The sequence below is a fragment of the Vidua macroura genome, chromosome 10 (genome assembly GCF_024509145.1).
Source record: "Vidua macroura isolate BioBank_ID:100142 chromosome 10, ASM2450914v1, whole genome shotgun sequence".
NCBI lineage: Eukaryota > Metazoa > Chordata > Aves > Passeriformes > Viduidae > Vidua > Vidua macroura.
The window spans coordinates 14637887-14651579 of record NC_071580.1 but is presented as its reverse complement, the minus strand read 5'-3'; the positions used below and the strand labels follow the sequence as shown (position 1 = coordinate 14651579).

At 38.5% G+C, this 13693-nt stretch overlaps 1 protein-coding gene across 1 annotated transcript in view; it reads right to left on the bottom strand.

Annotated features, from left to right (window-relative positions):
* Positions 1-227: 227 nt before the first annotated feature.
* The window catches only part of SLC9A9 (solute carrier family 9 member A9), a 184187-nt gene continuing 170721 nt past the window's right edge, over positions 228-13693 (bottom strand). Inside the window, exons 17-18 of the mRNA XM_053986275.1 lie at positions 3797-3902; positions 228-3292 (exon numbers count right to left, since the gene is read on the bottom strand). Of these exons, the coding sequence (XP_053842250.1) occupies positions 3071-3292; positions 3797-3902 (328 nt within the window). The 3' untranslated portion in view covers positions 228-3070. The remainder of the gene's footprint in view (positions 3293-3796; positions 3903-13693) is intronic.

Sequence of the window (13693 nt, the reverse complement as noted above, 5' to 3'; positions counted from 1 at the left end):
CTGTGTAGCCAGGATTTGTTCCACTGCTTTCAAACTTAGCAAAATGCTCTTCATAGTTCTGTATAAAATGCTAGTTATTACTTTTGAAACCTGAAAGGTTTAGTAGTATTCCAGATTTCCACCTTGCCTCACATTTTGGCCTTTGTTTTGAATATGTAGTCACCACATTTTTGACAATATATATTACATTTCATTTTCCAAGCAGACTTTTATTAGATTAAGTCAGATAGAAGGAATGGCCTCATATTTATAATGAATAACTTGCACATTCAGACACACACTCTGTGATATTGAGTAGTTTAAATCTCCAGTGTATAAACTGTAAATTAACATTGAAGACCTCTCTTAACATTCATTACTCTGTTTAAACAGTCATGCAGAATTACTAGCTGTCAGTAATTTTTTCTTGAATACAAATATGTCATTTGTTCTAATGTTGTTACTGTCTTGAGCTATGTGTCATGAAAAGAGTATCTTAAAATAGGGAAATGGTGAGTGTAATAGACAATTGGGACTCTTATTGCAATTTAGCGGAAGCTTCAGGTTTGCTTGCAGCTCATATTGCTAATTTTCCTAAAAGCCAATGATACTTTGGTTGCTAAGCATGATCCCAGATGATAAATACCCTTCCTGCTGGGACCACTGATTCAGCCTCTTTGGTAGTCTTAGCACAAAGATCTGACCTGTGATATGTGAAGTATGACTTGTCTGTCATAAGGGATGACTTTCTTTACCAAGTAAAGTAGCCCTTTAAGGCATAGGGGTAGAACAGTGTGAAAAGTATTCGCTGCAGACTTTTTTTATAAACAGAATTTCAGACCCCAGAGCTCTCCATTTATCATTGTACAAATGTGAGAAGCCTGGACATGGGCACAATGAATAAATCAATCAGTAAGCCCCTGTACAGTATGCTGCTGGATGCATTTCAGAGTAGAATCTAAGAGCAAAACTATTGAAGAGCTTGTAATTTCCAGTTCATGTTGCAGTTGTGAAAAACAGCTTTGCATCTTCGTTATGCTACAGCACTTTATTGATTTCCAGTATAATCTAAGGACTGGAATCCATGCTTCTCAAGAAATTTAGTAAGCCTGGTGACATGCCCTCAGTACTTCCAGAGGCTGAAACCTGAAACTGGCTGCTGAAGTCAGGATGGTGTTAGCGCCTACCCCAAGAGCTTCTTGCTGTGTTGCCACATTTTCACCTCACTCCCGGGTCTGCCTGCTTCTCTTTCCTCTGTTCTCTGCTGTCTCCCAGTACTTGGCCACAAAACCTTCCCTCCTTACCCATTCTCCATCCCTTCTTGCAAGCTGCTGCATGTCTTTTCCCAGCCCATGTAGCTAAACAAAGCAAAGCACGGAGTTGGAAATTCAGTAGTTCCAAGAACTTATCATGCCTGAATATTATTTGTTTTAAACCACATGGGGATTAAGGCCCTTTGAAGATTCTTGATTAGAGTTTAGGAAAAAATAAAATGCTGGTTTAAGCTTCTGATCTTTTGTAACAGCACATACAACTCCATTGTGTTCAAATTTATGCTTAAAATGGTTGTTCTAGAGTCACATATAACCAGAAATTAATTACACTGGAAAATAATGACTGAAAATTGATTATATTTGTATTCTAAGTTTTATTTTTGGTGAAATTAAGACCTATTCATCTTTAGGAATATTAATAGAGAGAGTTTGATTTTTATCCTTCTAGATCACAAATTTCTTCTTGCCCATTATCTTTATATGCTAAGAATGATCTTCCTTAAAAGTTCCTGATGTTTTGACTTTCTTAGTAGGAGCATCATCATGCATAGTTAGTTGAAACCTCTGCTGTGAGGAAAGGCACAAGCTCTAACAACAGAAGCCTGGCTCTGTCCCTGGTTTTGCACTGCTTAGCTCTGCTGTGTGCCAAAGCTATCTGAACTAATGCTTCACAGTATTTGACAGCCAGCTGTATGTATGGCTGAGCAGCTGGTTATCCATTTACTGTCTTTATGCAGAACAATGAACACTTTGAAACCTCTCTTGTGTGGTGTGGATTTTTTTTCTTTCGTATCTAACCACCACAGTCCTCATTTCTAGTGTAACATTGAGTGCCCAGCATAAGTAGAGAGACAGACAAATTTATCCTTGGAGCAGGCAGTCTGAAGATATAACTGTTTAGCAGAAATATTTGATTAGAAACAATTCTTCTTAAACAGTAAAAAAAGAAACATTTGAATTCTTAAATAAAAGTATATGTTCAGAATGATCTTTCAAAACAAAGCCTTTCCCCCCATTTAAGCTTTGTGTGTTGCCAAGCTGTAATGACAAATGCCTTTGGAGCAGCTACTGGTTTTAAATAGTGGTTTTGCCCATTCAGTGCTGCCATGAAGGGTGTTTGTTGCTGATTTCATACACCTCGATGTCTCCTAGTATCAGTGTTCAGTTTGTGGCAGCTTAGTGAAACCCTCTGTGGACCAGGCTATAAGGTGCATTTAGAAAACAAATATTTGGCTGGATGTCAGGAAGAGTCTGTACTGTGGGCATGAGGCTTTATCTATCAAGACTGAGGTGCTGCAATGCATGTTTTAAGCATACTCAGATCACACACTCCTTGGATAAGGAATCTTCTGCTTCTTCCTTATAAATGTAATAGCTACTGAGTAGTTATGTGGGGATCTTGTCAAGACCAGTTGTACAAAAGAGCTGTCATCATGTGAGCAAGAATGTTAGGAAGCTATTTCTCTCCATTTCCACCTACTGAATACTCTAAGTGATATTCAAAGGCCTGTGTACATGTGAGGGGCACAGTACAACCAAGCGCTGAGACAAAACATTACTGTAATGGATTTACAGTGGGCTGGTACTGCCCTATGCCTTTATCCTTAAAACTGCTACAGTCATAAAACCTGCATATAGTTGTAGATATATGGATATGATAGCAAACTCCTTTCCTGGGAGGAGCAGGCATTTAGTTGCTGAAATCGAAATTTTCTTTGATTTTTGTGCTTAGTACATTTTTTCTGACCTCGGTTTACATAACAGGATCTTTTGTTTCATTGTTTCTGTCTTCTTTCTTGTGATTAACATTACACTGCTCATGCCAATGAATTCTTCTGGGGTTGACCTGCAGTGTGTTGAAGCTGGAGTTTGTATCCTCCTAATCCTAGGTCTCCTTCCTGAATATCTTCCTTGCCTGTAGCCTGGATGGAGGCTGTGCTGTCCTGTGCTGGCACTGGTATGTGAGCAGATGATTCATAGTTTTCAGTCAATTCATCATTATTGATGATATAAACAGTGTCACCGTCCTTCAGCTGGTCCTGTATTCAAACAAAGAAAAAGATCTGTGGAAGAGAGACTCTTGAGGGCGATTTTTGTTAAAGCTTAAACGAACAAGAACTCTGATGCAATTTCACTTTCATTTTGTTTCATTACTTGCTTATTTTCTCAGGTGTTCATTTACCATCTTGCTGATTAAAGCCAATAGTTACTTACCATGTTCTGCTCTCAAGCAGCATTGAGGAACATAACCTACCCTTCAGATGTTTTAGATAACTTCAGTGCTTAAATATTGCTGATGGGGAGCCAATATTTCAGCATCTGGATGAATTATTTAGAATATATCACTCACATTTGAAGTTCATAGTATTTAGTGGCCATTCATGAAAATGTACCTCGTTGTCTTCTTTACAGCTGAAGAAATTGTGTAATTCTTAGCATTAAGAGTAAAAAGTTTTAGAAAGGAGACTGTACTGAAGTGTTCAATCTAAAGTGGCAGGTTTTGGCTAGCACCTTGAGCACAATGAATCAAGCTGGGTACTTACCCCATATGCCCTGGGGCTGGTAAGAAGCCTGGCCACAGGGTTGCACCATTCAGGCAAGGTTGATGTGAGAGGTGGCCCAGCGTGGGTTAGGAGAGGCTTTAGATATCTGTGAGGTTTGTTAAAGGATATTTGCAATAGAGATACTGGCGGCAACATGCTGCTCTATTACACTTAGAAATTTCATTTTAAAGCACAAGAAAATAATCTAACTAAATGGAAAAATATAAAATACTATATCCTTATCCCCCCACCTCCCCCATTACTGCATACATTCACCTGTCATCAGTCTTGTTGAATGTTTTCCAGTAACAGGAAAAAAACAACCTGAAAGCTCCCCCAAAACCCAAACTCATGATGCTCAAAGCCTGTCTTGAAAGGCTATCAGAATGGCTGGAGGGAATGTCATGGCATACATAATGCAGCAGGAGCTGAAATACAGGAAGTGTATACTAGATTGTCTCCTGATCAAATTGCATAAGAAATCACGATTGGAGCAAGACACAGAAGAGTAAAAAGGACAATTTAAGATGCCATTCTACCAGCTAATTTATATAAGAACAGGTGCAAATGTTTTCTTAAACACATATCTTTAGCCTTTTGTAAAATCAATATATTTCTTTAACAGACAAAGCGTATTTCATCAAATATTAAATTCCTTTATCACTGGGAGTGCATGTAAGTTTTTCTCTGTAATATTTATCTTCAACATTCAATGCATTTCTTTTCCACTTCATACATCAACTCTTCTCTACATAAAATTATGTAAGTTAGGAACAGACTTTATGCTATTGTCTCATACCTGACTTTCCAATCTTTTTATCCAGAAGTGCTTTATTGAGATAAAAGAAAAACCTGCTCATCTTGAGCAATTACATCATCTGCGTGTCTGTCAATAGCAGCTCTCCCATGAGTCCTTCAAATTGCCTTATCTTCTCTGCCATTTTTACTCGCAAAGTAATTTTCAGTGTTCTTTGGGAAGCAGATCTGTCAGCTATTTTTGCTGCTAGGGAAAATTTACTTCATTGATTTGTCATCCCACTTTTTCTCCCCTGCTCCTTCTCTTGCGTTCTTGCTTGTGCCATCTTCCCCAATCTTTCTCTCTGCCTCCTTAAACATGAAAGGAACAAATGTAACAGAAGTGAATCAGGTTCTGCAGCAATATTGTAGAAACACTGAGGAAGGAACGCTGAGCCTTGGGCCTATCCACACCAGTGCCTCCTTTTCTTTCATTGTTAGCTGTGTGTGGTATCACTGCTTTACACACAATACAAAATCTTTATACTGAAGTGATGTAAAATATTCTTCCAATCTCAGTTAAAAATTGAAAGGCTAAATAATTTGCTGTGTCCTATATGCTACAGACATGGAAATTGTTCCATAGTGGTGTTTGTACGTGCACATTTTGTATTTATTTTCAAAAGTTAAGCTGCATCTGTCGGAAGGTTGGGTGATTTCTTCGCCCAAGGTCATATACTGAGTTTGTGTGAAAAATTGAGTCTACTTCAGAAAAGATGGTGAGATCTTAATATAAATTCTTATCTGAACCATGATCAAGGTGAGAATCTCATGAGGTCTAATTGTGGTAGGAAAAATTTAGATTGGTCTCACTTCTGTTAGAATAAAATCAAGCCAAACAATCTTTTCTGAGCCATTCCCATTTTATCTGAAACCTCCAAACTGCCAGGCTATTAAGAGCTATTATTAAAAAGCAAAGTATGAAAGCCATTAATTAGAGTTGCTCTGTTTTCAGCACTTCAGAAAAACCTAATTAAAAGGCCAAAATGGAAATACAAGCCTCATTCTAGTTTTTTAATCTTTGGGAATATTTGCTTTGTTATTACAAACAACTTGAATTGTTTGAACTGAGTTGTCAGACTGAGCATGAAAAATACAGGCTTGTAAGGGAAGCTGCATTTGATTATACTGAGTTCTGTCTGCTCTGTTCTTTCATTCTTTTCCAGAATAAGTAATTGAAGATGAGTATTACTCTACCTTTCTTAATCTGATGATGTCTGAGCTAGGCCTTACTTGTAAGTGGCCTTATAATTTCCTAATGAGCATTTATCCCACTCTGTAAAAATGAGTCCTGGTTTTGCCCGTGCTAGCACAGAGCTTGACCACACAGAGTAGGAGGAACTGTGTGCTGAAGCAGACAATCTACCCAGCCACCACAGAAATCTTCAGTCCCTTGAGCCACTACTACTTTTAGCACAAACTTTTGTCTGGTGTGTTTAACTGGCTGGCATTTATGTATGTGGACATTCTAAAGTTGAGTGATTACTCCATTTTGCAACAGGTTCTCTAAATCCCCTTCATTTTGCATTTGCTCTGACACATTCATTGTGTGCTGTCCGTGCTTCTGCTCTGAAGCCTCTTGAGATGCAGTTTAAAGTGAATGCAATTTTCTTGTGCTTGTTGTGTTGATTCTGTAATAAATTATTTATCTTTGTTCCTTATTTAACTAGTTATTATTCAGCCCACTCAAAGAACTTAAATTGCACTGGCCTATTTTTCATTGTTTTAATAACCTATGCCATAAATGTTTCCTCTTTATAGTTGACACAGTTGCTTTATAGTATTACAGACATAACCACATCGTTTAGGGCAGCATAAAAGAGGAAGAAAAATCTGTGTGCAGTGCTGGCATTTCAAAAGCATATCAGATGTGGGTCCTACAGCATTTTAAGGCTGGCAAGAAGCCTTATCACACTCCAGCTGCTCTGGTTGCATCTCCAGGGAGATGTAATTTAAATAGTGTAATAGAAAAAGGTAGATGTTGCACTAAGGCTGCTTTAAAAATTTGGAGAAAGGAAGTGCAAACCTCTTGGCACAACAGGGAAATTACAGTCAGACCAAGTTCATGCCTGCCCCATTCAGGGATGGGGAGAAGACAGCAGGGCAGCTGCTTTGCCCTCCAGCCCTCCCTGGGCAGCACAGCCCACCCACACTACATAACTGCCTGTCTTAAAGAATGTTATTAATATTGGAGAAGTGGCGACTTCTGAGTTGTGAAACTGGATTAAGGATGCCAATACAGGCATGTGCACAGAATTTTAATGCATGTATAATGCAGGAATGTTACCATGCCCTGCTTTTATATCAAATACCTATTTTCCCATTGATCTCCTGGCTTCCACTCTCAGTTCACATACCCAGAAATGTTTACCCTGGTTTGCCTCATTGCTGTTTTACCATCCCTTTGCCCAGGCAGTTTCAATCTTGCCAGGCACAGTTCTTCTCCCTTTCTGTCTCACTGACACCAGGCTCAGTACCTAAATCTGTTTCCTCAGTCCTGGTTCAGCTTCTGCCTATTCTGAGTTTGACTGGTCTGATGTCCTCTTTGCTCTAAGTGCAATGTATTTAAAAATAATCTCATGAGGATTTATCAGGAACCAAACCATGGAATTGTGATTTTTTTTTTAAACATTGTCTGAAATAAATATCTATTATTGAAATCTTCCTCCTGTGTAGCTCCTGCTTCACAAAGATACAGGTAACCTGAAAACATATTTTTAAGTGAGAAGTCACACATAAATCTGAGGAGAAATGCTGCTGCTATTAGCTATATTGCAGAATGTTTAGGTTTTCCATCACACAAAAAATTGAAGATGTAGAAAAAAGTTTTGACTTAATACTAGTACAAAAAATCAGAACCTAAAAATTTCTGTGACCACACTTCTTTTAATTGACAAGTTCTGTCAAAATTTGAGGATGCTAGCAAAAATCACTATCTTTTTGATGAAATAGCATTAGCATGTTCAAATAGAGAAAGATATTCTGGCAGAAATGTTGTGGCTGTTTAGACTTGGACTTCAGAGTTCACTTTCCTTTTGTTGGAGGAGCAGAGTCCTAGTCCAACTGTGGCTCTGCTATGAAAAATATTATAGTAAGAGAGAAATAACTTGCTGGGGGGGACATCTTCCCCCCAATAAACCAACCAAAACAACAAAGAAATTCAAACCCAAGCACCCCACCCACCCCCTTCAACAAAGCAGCAGCTGTGGTCCCAGGTGGAAATAAACATGGCAGCTCTGTAAAGCCCTGCATTTGGCTCAAAGGTGGTTTGCTTTTTGCCTCATCACATAATGGGGGCTCTGTAACTGAAGGCAATCCCATCCTCCTCAAAGGAAAATATGCTCACACTTTATTTACTATTAAAAAGCCCCAAAGTATAGGAATTTGTATGTTCTATATTTGTATCTTTAGATTTTTGTATCTAGATACAAAGTATATAGAATTTGATACTAATCAAAATTGCATAGAAGAATTTTTCAGAGGCTGTTTTCTTATGTCATACTTCTATAAGTGCACAATTGTTACATATGTTGTTTGTTATTCTGCTGCTAGGTGCTACATTTCTGCTGCAGGCATGAATCTCTAGAAGCTAATGTCACCACTCCCCAAATCCATCCTTTGTGCAATGTTTTTAAGATTTCTTGAGCTTTTCAGCTTTTTGTTTTAGTGTCCTTTTTGTGAATATTTTGGAGTCTCAATTTGTAGATTACTTATGAGTTTTTTAATATTACTTTTTGTTGTGCTTATGAAGAAATATAATTAAAAAAGCTACGAAAGTAAAGATGTCACTTCTATTTTTTCAATCTGTTTTTTGTAATAAGGGGACCTCACATTTTGCTCTTTGTTAGAGTTCAGTCTGTGTGTGGTTTTTTTTAAAGGATTATTTGGTATCAGTTGTGTTAGCCTAAGGAGCAAACATTCCCATTTTGGTTATATTTGATTGGGAGCAGGCAAACCATGAAACTTTCCTCTGGCTGAGCTGTGCACGTGGCTGACTCCTGCTAACAGCTGACTGAGATTATTGGGGTGCTGAAGAGCACAGCTTGTGTGCATGACTGAGCTGGGGAGGCACGGAGACATCGCCAGCTCTGGAGTGCACGTACAGCAGATTAAAATGCCCCAAAGGAGGGGAGGTGTGTTAGAGGGAGCTCTCCTCCTGGCTCTTGCAGGAGAGGATGCTCTACATGCTCTTGTGTACCATGGAATTTGTAGAGGATGGGGAGTTATCAGTATAGACTGGTTGAAAAATTGGGTAATGGTGATGTTAGATGTAATTGTTAGAATAACAGATGTGTGTTTGAAAAACCTGTGAGATCTATGGTGATTTTACATATAAAGGTAATCTGCGCTGTGGAGAAATCATTAAATCTGGTATAAATTATGTTTTAATTTTAACTTATAGCTGTTACTAGCAAATTCTGTTCTAGTCCTTTGTGACTTTTTAAAATCTTTTCAAGGAGTGGTTTAAAAAAAATTAAAAAGCCTGCTACTGTTGTAACTTAAAATACTAAACAATTGAGGATGAAAGGAATAATACTGTAGCTCTGCAAAGTCAAATCATCAGGTCTCTTTTTTTTAAAAGATTCATTTTTTCTGTCTTTGTCTTTCTCCTGTCTGAAAGAAGGGAGAGTAATGAAAATCAGTATTAATAAGATCTGGTTCAATGTGTATGTATGGGAAAGTCTGTCTGACTTAAATTCCAGATCCAGATGTAATGTCAAACCCTAAGAATTAACTCTGCTTTTTTTGCAGAATAGGGCTAAAAATTTGCTGCTTTCAGCTTTGAAACTGGAAGCATTGCAGAGATGTGGGCAAAATGGAGGAAGTTAGTGAAAGCAATCTTAGTTACATCTTTTTATTTATAAGTAGCTGCAGACTGAGAAGTGGCTTGTTCTCTTATGTGTGCTGAGTAAAATGTCTGGGGGATTTGCAGACCACAATCTTAGTTACTTAGACCACTACTTAGTCTTGTAGTTAGCTCCCTGAGGCAGAGCAGAAAACTGAGACATCTTACTCAAGTTATTTGAAGTCTATTATATCCTGAATATAACGCCTCCATGTAAGTAAAAATCAGAGACCTAAATGGAAACCTGCTTATATAACTGATGAGTGGTAATGCAGCTACTCTTGAAAGTGGAAGGATAAAGCATGCAAAGGATGGAAGAATACTCATATAAGATGAAAAAAGAATATATGAAGAGACAAATTACCGTTAGAAAAAGGTTTGGAAGATGCAGACTACACGAGGCAGATAAAGAGTAGAAGAAAAACTTTCCCTACCATCAGTTGTATAACAAGAAAATTACTCTTCATCTGACAAAAACCAGCAACAGTCCCTCAAAATAGCCTCCCAACCCTCCCCAACAAAACAAGCACTACCACCTCCACCACCAAAATCAAAACCAATCAGATGAAAAATACCAAAAAACTTACAAACAACTAAACAGCACCACCAGAGATGCATAAGAGTCAGCTACACACAGTGAATAGGCAACACTGCTGCACTAATGACATCGGTGCTCACGACATGCATGGGACTTCTCTGAAAAATGTGTGTGATTTTAGGTTGACATCATTGGTATCCCCTATTTTCAGACACCTTTCAGCAGGTATCAGGCAGACATCTAGCCTGCCAGTCTTACTTTTTCATCAGCAAAGAGAAATGGCCAAATCCAAGACCATTAAGTCCAGCACTGAAGGATAAGACTAACTGGAATTAATTGAGGTTAGGATGAGCTTCTTTCCCTTTCTTGACTGTAAAACAGTCTAAACAATTCATTTAGATGTAGATGCCTAATAATTAAGTATCTAAAACTTGGTGAAATGAATCTCATTTCAGAAGGTGAGAATATAGAATTCCTAAGGCAAAATATAAGAAATCAAACACAATGTCCTCCATACCAAGGAAACTAGGAGTATAAAAAGCATCCGTTTTCATAATTAGAAAACATTAAGTTAAATACATCTAGAAGAAAAAGAAAGATAAAAAGCATATAAATTTCTGTGTAAGAAGTATGGCACCAAACCCAGCAAAAACTTCAAAAATGTTTAGCTAGTGAAAACCTGAGTGAACATGGGATTCATAAAAAGAAATTTGACCTCAGAAAACTTAAAAGGATTTCCTGGCATGTTTTAAGGTATAGAAATTTCTCAGGACATTCCAAAACTGCTCTGCCTGTAGTTTGGCAATAGGGTTTCTTTTCCTGCAGAGGAGGAACCTCTGTACATGGTACATTTAACATGATTACAGAACTGGAGATACCATTGGTATGAGTAAGATAAATTATTGCATTAGAAAGGATGAGCTCTGTTGTGACCTGGCTGTGCACAGACCCTTAAAGCCTTAGAAAGTCTCTGGTGCCAGCTGCCTCAGGTGAGATCACTCTGAAGCTCTTCACTTGAAGTGCAGCTTTTGTATAAAACACTTGAACCCTGGTGCTGGCAGAGGGAACTAATTTAGAAGCACAGGCAAGTTAGCAGGGGTTTCTGCACTCTGTGTGGAAGATTGTTTCATGAGATTATCCTTGGCATCACCATCTGGCAGAGAAGTATGCCAGAAAGCAGATGTGTGAAGAATGTGGACTGGCAGCAGTTACACCCCTTGCTAATGATAGTTTAATACCAGTGGCACCACAAATCTAATCATTTGCAGGGTGCAGGGAGAATAAACCTTAACAATTAAATGCAGTGAAATATAAGTAAAAATCGATTTTGATCAAGTAAATTACTTCAATATCACAGAGAAGAACAGAGAAGGTCTGATTCAAATGAAGTGAAAGCTTTCAGAAACCTTTCATCAATAAATTATGTCAGGTAATGAATCTGCACCAAGACAGCTCCTGAGGATAGCAGTGGTTGTAGTGTCTCTATCCTGGAACAGGAGAACCTTGGAACCAGGAACATGATGGAGGTAGAAGGTAACAAGAGAATAATGTGAGCAAGATTTTCCAAACCAATGGGCAGCATTCTGTTCAAACTAAAATACTGCAGTGAAAGCAAGGCAAGAAAATAGCTGCTAGAACTTTGTGAGTAACAGCTGGATTAATAGTCCTGCTACGGGCCTCTGGTGATGCAGATGGAGAGCTAAAGCCAAAGCACCAAAATTATGTTCCAATAGAAAAATAATTATTAGGCATTTTTCCAAGAAGTCAGATGAGATATTTAATCAAATACATGAGATATAGCAGCATAATAATAGTTAAAATAGTTCACAGATCTGTGGAGAGGGTTTTTGAGAAATCTCCAGCTTCTGCATTGCCACAAGTCAAAGAATGCTCTCAGAGTTTTGAAGGTACAACTTGAAAGGAAAATACAATCCCTTATGAGAAAATTCCTGTAAAGAACTTCTTTTCTTGCAGAATTTAGTAGAAGGACAAGCAACAAAAGTGGAAGAAGTCTTGGAGGAACAATGTCTCTTTTTATTCTGATGCCTGCTTGTTTTCGTAAGGATTCTAAAAAAATAGAAACAAAAGTGATAATTCACTATATATTTTAGAAAAGAAAATCTGTATAAAGATAATAGAATCTCTCTTTCTTTGTCAGAAGATTGGTATAAAGAATAAAACACGAGATTGGTGTCATGTCAGAAGGGAACAGTAGCTCCAAGGAAAAGGAAAATTCTGGAAAAGCTTTTTGAAGACTGGTACAGTAGTGAGGATAGACTGGAGTGCTACTCTCTTAGCCCAGTATGAGTGTACAAACAGAACTTGTAATCAGGGATGTGTGTGTCCCTGTGGAATGTAAAAGCAGGATCCCAACATGAGCTGTGCTGGGTGAAGCCTTTGAGCGAGCTGGCAGCACCTGCAGAACATACAGTGTAGTCATGGAAATATAGCATTGCTTTTTGTGTGATTGTGAGAAACCATGCTCATTCCAGATATGGAAGTAGATTCAAAAGCTGTGTGGCAAGATCAGGACACGGTTTGGCATTTTTGCAGGAGTGTATTTTACTAAGTAGCATGTTGTACTTCTGGCCAGACTGGTAATGAGTAAGAAGTGCTGGGACTGGCTTAAAATAAGCAGTCCTTGCATCTCCCTGTGCTGAGCTGCTGAGAGTAGAAGAACCTTTGTAAAGTCTTGCTAATAGAAAGTCTGTTTAGTTTAACACAACCTCTGAAAATCTCTACTCCTGTGAGCAGGTTGGTCCACGGATTGCATTTGGATTCTCCAGCAGCTTTTTCTAATGTGTAACCCATGTTACAGACACAATTAGCTAGTTGATTGAAGTTGGAACTCTCTAATAGGTTTGTAAAGAAAGCACATTAAGAAGGGGAGGGCTCAGTGTTGAAGATGTGAAGACACATTGCCTAGGAATAGGTTCTGCTGTGATCCAAAGAAAGCAGCCTTCTGGCAAGCCAGATCTTTGCTGTTGTAAGGATATTTTAATACAGAGAGAGACCTGCTAGAAAGCCCTCACAAAATAATGTTCCCTAAGAGGTATGGAAATTCTAGTGCAAAGAACAAATGAGGATAATTAATTGTGGCACATACCTAAGAATAAAATAGGTTAGTGAACGTGGAAAGGAATATGAGGCATTTATTCTAATATTAGTTTAAAATTCTGAATAGATAAACCAGAATACTTTATGAACAGTGCCAGATTAAAATAACAGAACAGAGGATACATATTAAGAGATTAAACCGCCTTTTGATCAGCAGAGCAACTTAGCAAATATAAATCAGAAATAGGAAAAGCAGATGCCAGATCTCCAGCCAGGATGGCTCATCACCCTGCTCCTGTCCCTGCACTAGTCTGGAGCAGGACAATTGTCTTGAGAGGGCCTGAGGCTTTCCTGTGAGCTGTGAATGCTGGCAAGCTGTGAGTGGGGACAGTGAAATGTGATGGGCAAAGCTGGAGAAACATGGGGCAGGACGTGGGTGGGAACAAGACAGATTTTTGCAAGTGTGACAAGTGACTTCTGTGGTTGGCATCAGTCCCTTGTTTTGATTGCCTGCACACTGCACACACACACTGGTGCTGCCCCCGACACAAATACAGATTGTGATAGAGGTGGGGAAAAGTACAGTACAGCATGAATGAGCATGAGGCTTTTTTCATGCTGTGTTTTATTACAGGGGGAGAGGTCACTTGTTAGGGTATCA